This window comes from Crocodylus porosus, unplaced genomic scaffold (genome assembly GCF_001723895.1).
Source record: "Crocodylus porosus isolate Cpor-Errol unplaced genomic scaffold, CroPor_comp1, whole genome shotgun sequence".
NCBI classification, from domain to species: Eukaryota; Metazoa; Chordata; order Crocodylia; family Crocodylidae; genus Crocodylus; species Crocodylus porosus.
The window spans coordinates 221101431-221110496 of record NW_017728886.1 but is presented as its reverse complement, the minus strand read 5'-3'; the positions used below and the strand labels follow the sequence as shown (position 1 = coordinate 221110496).

General features: G+C 44.7%; 1 protein-coding gene across 1 annotated transcript in view; it reads right to left on the bottom strand.

Moving 5' to 3' along the window:
- CHMP4C (charged multivesicular body protein 4C) overlaps positions 1-9066 on the bottom strand; it is a 19112-nt gene that overhangs the window by 6851 nt on the left and 3195 nt on the right. The window contains exon 2 of the mRNA XM_019549762.1: positions 1533-1710. Coding sequence (XP_019405307.1) covers positions 1533-1710 — 178 coding nt within the window. The remainder of the gene's footprint in view (positions 1-1532; positions 1711-9066) is intronic.

Here is a 9066-nt window from a genome sequence, read left to right as displayed (position 1 = left end):
GGGGGGGGGACTTGCAGTGCACACACATACTGAGCAGCGTTGAGCTGTGGAGTCATTATGGTTTGAAATGTTAATTGGACCTGGCCCCAGCAGAGTCAACAGCTATTTGGTAAATCATGAGCCTTTTGGCTTTGGACTAATATCATACATCATTTGTACTATATAAGATGACGATAGAAAAGAAATGGCAGACCTCATATGTAAGGGAAGGGACTGGCATAGATTTTTCAGAGGCAAGTACTTCCAAGAGAACAACAAGGACAACAACAGTGAGGAGAGCAAAGTGAGATAGACCCAGCTCCATTTAGCGCCTGTAAACCCCTTTCCCTTCAGAGATCGTGACCAGCAATGTGGTTGGTTAAGGGCGACTCAAATGCAGTTCTTCAGAGTAAAGGATAAAAAGAGAGAGATGCACATTAACATTCCCTTTCATCTTGCCCTTAATTTTCCACTGCAAGCTTTGTATATTTCAGCCGCCCCAATCACCAGCACCTCTGGAGTGAGAGAAGCCAAGTGTTGCTTCTGCAGATCCTGCCTTTCTCCCCTCTCCTCCCTCTGTTGGCATGTCTGTCAGCTCTCACTGACACTCCCAAAGCAGACTTCATTTCCCTCCTGATGCCAGCATTTATGGCTGGCTATACATGTGCTCACTGCCATTCTAATTAGAACATGTCAGAGCACACTCAATTAATTGAGTCTGCCTTGCGTTCTGATTAGAACACTGCAGCGCTACTGCAGCATCACATGTATTAAGCCCCCATGTTTTAAAATGACCATGGGGTGCTTTAACCAAACCTTGATGAATGCAGTTTAGATAAAGTATCCCGTGGCCACTTTTAAACATGTGGGGCTTCATACACAATGAGTCATTGTAAATTAAAGCGGCTGCCCAGGAACCTCTCTGATCAAAATGCCACCCCCCACCTCCAAGCACATACATAGGCAGCCTTTAAGCTCAGATTCCCCTTGTAAAGAGAAAATCATGCCAAAATGCTGGGAGTCACACACAGCCATCCCCCAAATTAAGAACTTCCCCTCATTGTTCTCTGAAGAAGCCTCATCTTTGCCATTATTTTAGGACTTGCACATCTCCTTCTAACAGCCCTTTTTTAATTTAATGCTATGTATTCAGGCATGATAATGCTGCAGAAAGCCCAAAGAGCAAATGATATTTTTGAAAATTACTATCCATAGCTCCCTTGTTCTCCACTCAGTCTGATTAGGGCATTATTAAGAAACCAAAGCCCTTAGGGTTTTTAAAGTGCTCCTGCTACGTCTTCTGCCCTCAGGACACCTGAACTGTCATAGTCTAGGCTAATAATTTTGTGCATCTCTCAGATCTGCTATTGAAAATAGCTATGTTTCTTCCAAGTTCATTATACAAAATGTTCCTGAACATTAAACTGCTGGAATCAAAATAAAAGCTAAACCATGAAAGTGACAGATTTAACCTGTATAGTCACAGGGTGACTCCTTTTCAGTAACAGCTGTATTGTAAGTCTTTAACGTAAAAGCAAAGGGAATGCACTTACATATTTTCATGAGCTTTTTTCATTGCTTGGGCAGCATAGCCCATATTCTTTAATACTTCCGTATTGGTATAGGAATTTTCCAATGCTTCTCGCTGGAACTCAATGGTTGAAAGCGTCCCGTCAATTTGGGTCAACTGCTTTTCATACCTCTTTTTTCTCTTCAGTGCTTGCAAAGCAGCTGTTGTGTAAATCAGAAGCACAAAGTTATCTATATGTTTTCAAGTAAAACGTGCACACAAATGTTTCAGTAATGTCAGCTGAACAAGGTACGATGTAGAAATAAGGTAAGATTTGAGAATTCCTATTCAGGTTAGCATCTGTAAGCACTGGCACAAACACTGGGAGTAAAACCCAACTGCTCCTCAAAACCCCTGATCTACTTGCTTGCTTTGCTGATCCATAAACACACCAGTTGTGGTCAATATCTTTGGTAAATCAGAGACAAACAGCTGTCCAGAGACCTGAATCAGTTTCTCCTTCCATTGCAGGAGGCTTCTGCTTTACACTTGTGCATGGCAAAACCCAAACAACACAGAGGCACAAGAGCAGGAATGCCAAGAAAAAAAAGAAGAAAAAAGGAACCGAAGAACAAAAAAGGAAACAAAGAAAGAAAGACTGGGGACACCGGTAAAACAATGCACTCAGCCATTCACAGCAACTCTACCACTGTAGCTTCCTGAAATTCATATTTCAATACTGGGAAGTAGCAAGAGCAATGGTCACATGATGAAACTGCAAAGTTAACAGGAGGGAGGTTTCACCTCTCATCAAGCTTGGTTTTTTTCCTGTGCTGTTGTAGAGACCTACCTCTCTCAGCCCCTCCCTCCACTCTGCATTTTATAATTGAAACCTTCTGAAAATTCAGCCCACTCTTTGTAAGGTGCTGAGATAACTCAGCAGAAGTTGTTTGACAAACAGAGTTTCTGGCAGGGGTCAATCTTTATCAGCATAAAACTTCCATGAGTGAAAACATATACAACAAAAGATTTCCCTGGAAAAGGGGAGGGGAGGAGTGGCTGGGCGTGGAATGCAGACTTCCTACAGGGGGGCAGGTTGTAGCCATGTTGGTCTAAGGACATGGTTTAAACACACAGTTTTAAATGCTGGTCTAAGGACATAGTTTAAAAACCCTGATGAAGGGTTTTTAAACCCAAAAGCTTGCTAAGAAACATTTTTCCAATGATTTAGTTGGTCTAATAAAAGATACCACATTTACCCAAAGATCCTTGTCTGCCGACTTCCTACAGGCACTCTCTCACTTCTCTCTCCACCAGCCTCTCTCATAAGGATTTGGGCAGGGAATAGGAAAGTGGTGGTATTAACCCCGCTTATGCTGAGAACTAAGTGGTCCCCTGAATGCTGCCGCACTTCTCTATCTCATTTAATTTTTGAAGCATATGCAGTGCCAGTAGATATCTGCACACATCACTGGAATTCTAGGCACCTATCAAATCCCTAAGGTTACTAATAGATCCTCATTCAAACTGTCTCCAATAATATTGAACCCAGGCAATGGCAGGCTGCTTACACTGCAAAACAGCCTCTCAGTGCTTTAGTGCATGGGAATGCATTCCATTTTATTGATAAATGCCTTATGCAATGCATGGTCTAAGCTGTGTTTTCTTGGCTACACTAAGACAAGATTTTGGTAGACTTTGACATATATTGCAACTTCCTAGAGTAAATGTTTGGAAAATTCTGATTCTTATTGCCAATTTGGAGTTTCAACATTTTTTAAGACCAGAAGGACTGTAGTCTGACCAGCTGTATAATACAAGTTTATCAGGGGGAGCTCTCAGCCCCTATAAAATTCAAGGCTGATAACTGCATAAATATTATGTATTATGGTGCCACGTGGCAAACGTGAATTTGGGAAAATAACTGTGAGTAGTTTTAGAAGTGAATCACACAAGACGACTTTAGGATGTAAGACTTGGAAAAAAATGATACCATAATTACCAATCAACTCTATTTGCAGAGAGAGCAGTTATTTCTGAAATCCGAAAGACTTTTAGCTCAAACTTTGGATAAATCCCCTCTAAGTTAAACTAAAAAACTCAGAAGAGTGATTCTTCATTGTGATTCTCAACATACTTAGCATTTTGAGAGGAAAAAAAAAAATCAGCTAAATTGCAATATGCCACCTCTATTTATTCTGCTTAGTCTAACCAGGTATTCCATAACTCATTTTTCACTTCACAACAAATCACTGTATACATCTTTTCCACACCAGTCAAGATATACCATACTCCCCTGCCTCACATGGCATTCATGTCACAGTTATGGGTATGGATGAGTTCCTATGCTGCCTACTAGGCATGTAAATAAGCTTAGCCACCAAAGTACTATATTCTATTCCCCCTACTTAACTCCCTGAAAAACTGCTACTACAAAGAGGTGAGTGGGTCCTCCCCCTTCTGCTACTTTTATCATTCTGAAGGGAGATGTGTGAGCTCACAAAAGCTTGAGCTATATATTGCACACACATACTTTGGTTAGTCTATAAAGTGCAAGTCTACTCTACCTTCTATTCAATCTGAAGAGCCCAATGACAGCATGTAACCAAAGTAGATCAATTAATGGATTTCAGGGACTTGAATGAGGTGTACAGAATTGCACTTAGGTGCCTAAATCCACTTAGGCAGACAAGGTTCTTTGGGTAAATCTGGTATCTTTTATTAGACCAACTAAATAGTTGGAAAAAATGTGCTTAGCAAGCTTGATTAGACCAACACAGCTACAACCTACACCCCTAAGTCCACTTAGACACCCAAATGGTAGAACAGAATTTGGCTCACAATGTCACATTGCTCAGTAATACATGACCATGTAAGCAGGAGGCACAGTCATTACAGAAACGGGCAAGGAAGTTTCTGTGTAAACCTAAGTTTGAGATCCTTGGCTCTGTCGATTCTAAATCTCAAATACTCATATATTGCTAAATGGATCTAGACTGTATTTCTATTGCTTATATATCTTGTTTAAGAATAGTATGCAGCTCTTCTACAAGAAGATGGTACAACAGTATTAAAATTCACAGAAAAGCAGTTATAGGACCTAGCTGTAAAGGAATAAATGATTAAATTACATAAAAAGTACAGATATTGAAAAGGGGAGATAAACTTACTTCACAGAAGTTCAAAGAATGAGTTTGAGAAAGATGTTCCCCATTCCAAAGATTTCAGAAAAAGAACAGAGCCAGGTAAGAAGAGTCAGAGTATAATCTGAGGAAATAAATGTAACAGCAATTTAACCATGAAAAGAACTATCTTTTCTTCAGGAAAAAAGCACTCTTATACTAATACTAGTTTGTTCCAAAGACGTGCTGAACCCCTGCAGCTTCCAGTGAAATGTGTGGTGGCAGTTGCCAGAATTTAGCACCTCTCAAAAAGTCAGGTGTACTATATTTCAATTTGAGTCTAATAATAAGAGTACTCTGAGGTATTAGAAACAACTAGGCCTGTTCCATCTACCAGTCCCAAATCTTGGGGGTTTTGCTGCATTTTAAAAACAGGATTAACATAAAAATAGATTTCTGTTAGATGCATACATAATACAGCCTACTTCAATTAACATACAAAAGGACACTCTCACACCTTAGATTTCATAGGCATTTGGGCTGGAAGGGACCTTGGAGCATCGAGTCCAGCCCCCTGCCCCAGGGGCAGAAAGTCAGCAGGGATCATAGGATCCCAGCAAGATAAACATCCAAAGGTGCCTTGAAGGCATTCAAAGTGGGTGCTTGAACCGCCTCCAGCAGCAGTCTATTCCAAACCTCGGGGGCTCGGACAGTGAAGAAATCCTTGCTTATGTCCAGCCTGAAACGGTCATGGCGGAGTTTGTGACCGTTTGATCTTGCCACCCCTTGGGGTGCTTTGGTGAACAGATGTTCCCTCAGATCCTGAGGAGCACTCCTGATAAATTTATAGGTGGCCACCAGATCACTCCTGGGCCTGTGCTTTTCCAGGCTGAAGAGTCCTATGGCTCTCAGCCTATCATCGTAAGGTCTGTTTTCCTGACCTCTGATCATGCACGTGGCTCTCCTCTGCACACTCTCCACATCCTTTTTGAATTGTGGAGCCCAAAACTGGACACAGTACTCCAGCTGCGGCCTCACCAAGGCCAAGTACAATGGGAGAATGAGGTCCTGGGATTTACTTGAGAAGCATCTATGGATGCATGCCAGCATTTTGCTTGCTTTACTAGCCACAGCATCACACTGAAGGCTCATGTTCATCTTGTGGTCAATCAACACCCCTAAGTCCCTTTCATATGTAGTGCTAACCAGCGTAGCACTGCCAAGCCTATAAGGATGCTGCAGGTTTTTCCTTCCAAGGTGGAGAACTTTGCATTTTTTGGTGTCGAACACCATCAGGTTCTCGTCTGCCCATTTCCTGAGCCTGTCAAGATCCGCCTGGACCACCCTCCTGTCCTCAGGTGTGGATGCCTTACCCCAGAGTTTGGTGTTGTCAGCAAACTTGGCCAGTCTGCTTCTGACACCAATGTCCACATCACTGATGAAGATCGACCACCACCCTCTGTGTCCTACCGCAGAGCCAATTCCCCAGCCAGTGGTGTCATTAAGATGGTGTCATTCTATGCTAGCATTTCCACCACTGATACTTCCAGAAGACAATTATGAATCTGATTTTCCAAAGCATAAACAAAAACACTATAAAAAGATTTGTTTCTATTTACAGAAGAAACTCAGCAAATACAGTAACAAAACAATATTTATTCTGAGGATATAGAGGGGCTCTGAGAAATGGCATGTTACAGCATGCAAGTTTGCAATCCATAGACTAAAATTTCCATACAAAAATATGACTATATTGTCAAATAAATATTAAGCTGGTAAAAATCAGCACAACTCCCCTGACTTTTATAGTTATGCCCATTTACACTCCCCATACATTTGGCCTATACTGGATATTTTATTTCTTTTGTTCATCTTTGTCCAAAGCAATTACGCACAAAGAAAACGTAAGAGTCTGTAAAGCTCGTTATACAACTCTTAAAATAATGGCTTATTTTGTAGTGCCAATCTGCAATAATGATGGTTTGAGGTGCCTCTTTCCAAATGTAGAAATGTAATTAGACTGTGCATATCCTGTCAGAAGTACCAAAGTACAGACCAGACAGTCCCTTATTCAGGGCCTGGACAGCCACAGGGGTGTTTTTTTAAAGCAGTTATCTTGAGTATTGTTAGGCTGCTCTGTTTACAGCATAAGTTCTTTGCTCTGAAGCACCTCAGGTACAGAATAACTTTGAATATTCACAATCAGTATTGAAGAATAAAATGTGTTATTGTTTTCAAAAAGTATAGATCATGCTGGCAACAAACCACTTGCCAGAAGCTTAAACAAGTTGGAAGTGGTGCAACAGTATTTTTTAAAAATTTATCTATCACCCAAGTCTGATTAACATACATACTCCTTCATACCCTGGCAAAATGCTCTTAATGGATGTAAATTGCCCATAAGAATCAGTCCATGCTCTGAGGAACTCATTATGTACAGGTTTCCCTCGCCAACCACAGCTTTGCCAAACATGGTTTTGAGTATTCACAATTAATATTCTGTATACCATTCCAGCCACCATAGTATACAGTTTTGAGTAACCATGGTTTTCTGTAGCCACGCATCAGCCGGCCAAATCCCCTGGCCCTGCTCATGCCTCTCCTTCCCCACCCCCAGCCGGAGGTGGCCTCCAACCCTGCCAGAGGTGCACGCAGTGGTGGGGAGCTGCCCTACCCGCGGTGACAGGGAACAGCAGGCCTGCTCCCCCACAACTCAGCAGAGAAGCCACGCAGGAATCTCCTTGCCCACTGCGGCTTGCCCCATGCTGCCCCAGTGATGACCCTCCTCTACGTGCATTGGCAATGCGTAGGGCAGGGATGAGCAAAATGCAGACCGTGGACTGGATGCAGCCCACCAGGCCATTCTATCCAGCCCACAGGGGCCCCTAAAAAATTTAGAAAATTAATATTTATCTGCCCCTGGCTGCCTGTCATGTGGCCCTTGATGGCTTGCCAAAACTAGGTGGCCATCCACCCAAAATAATTGCCCACCCCGGCGTAGGGGGTGCACACGGGTACACGTGCATGCTCTGAGATTGGCGGTGCATCCCCTGCGATTGGGCACTGCCATTGGTGCCTGCGGGCAGTTGTTGCTTGCCACCCCCCTCTCACTGCCAACACCGCCGGCGGTGTCGTCAGGCAGTTGCCAATTGCTGCTGGTGGCGTCTGTGGCTGGTCACCAACCGCTGGTCAGCACTCACCACCCCCCAGCACCACTGCCACTGCCACGGCTACCTGAGGAAGCTCCCTGCTTGCTGCCACCGTTCCCCCGCCACCACCATCACCGCCGCCTGCGGGTGGTCACTGTGCCCCCCCAGCCTCCGGGGGCATGCATCATTCATGTGTGCCTGCCACTGGTTTGAGGGGTTTTTTTGGTTTTTGCTACTGCCCTCAGTGTAGCCCCGCATGCAGGAGAAGCGGCACCAGGACAACGCAAGGCAATCAACAGCAGGCAAAGAGATCCTCACATGGCTTCGCTGCTCCCTGCCACGCCAGGTCACGGGGGAGGGAAGCAGTGTGGCAGGGAACAGCAGCCCCAACTGAGCCGGGTTGTGCGACAATCCAAGCCCAGCAGCTCATCCAGGGGTGAGGACGGGCGGCTCCTACTGCCTCTGGGCTCAGATTGTCCCATGACCTGGTCCAGCCAAGACTCCATCCACAGGCTGCCGACCAGCCAACCGCACCCTGCCAGAGGCAGGCATAAAACATCACCATCCTACCATTCAAGCAGGTGGGGAAGCACCATGGTGTGCTGCACGGGGCTGGCCAGCATGTCCCTCTCTTCCCCTTCCCCCTCCCCACCCTGGGTAAGAGGTGAATGCACCACGGGAGATGCTGCTGCCACACACTGGGTGTGTTCTGTCTTCATCCACTGGCATATACCCCCTATAACCTAAGTACCCCTAGGGGTATGCCTATACCCAGTTAACCACCCCATGTATTAAAGGCAAGTAAAAATAATTTTCATATACTATACTGTACAGTGTTTCATAGTTTAATAGTTAGTAGGGTCAGAAGGGACCTGAGCAGATCATCAAGTCTGACTCCCTGCCACGGCAGGAAAGAGTACTAGGGCTCATCTAGCCTCCTCTTAAAGACCCCCAGGGTAGGAGCCAACACCACTTCACTTGGAAGTTGGTTCCAGATCCTAACCGCCCTGACTGTGAAGTAGCGCCTCCTGATGTCTAGTCTGAACCTACCCTCTGCCAGCTTGTGACCGTTATTTCTAGTCAATCCTGGTAGTGCTCGGGGGAACAGGGACTCCCCCAATGCCTGCTGGTCCCCTCTGACTAGTTTATAAATGGCCACTAGATCCCCCATCAGCCTTCTCTCGTGGAGGCTAAGCAGGTTCAGGTCCCATAGCCTCTCCTCGTAGGGCCTGCCCTGCTGCCCCCTGACCATGCGAGTGGCCGTCCTCTGGACCTGCTCCATGTTGTCCACATCCCTCCTGAAGTG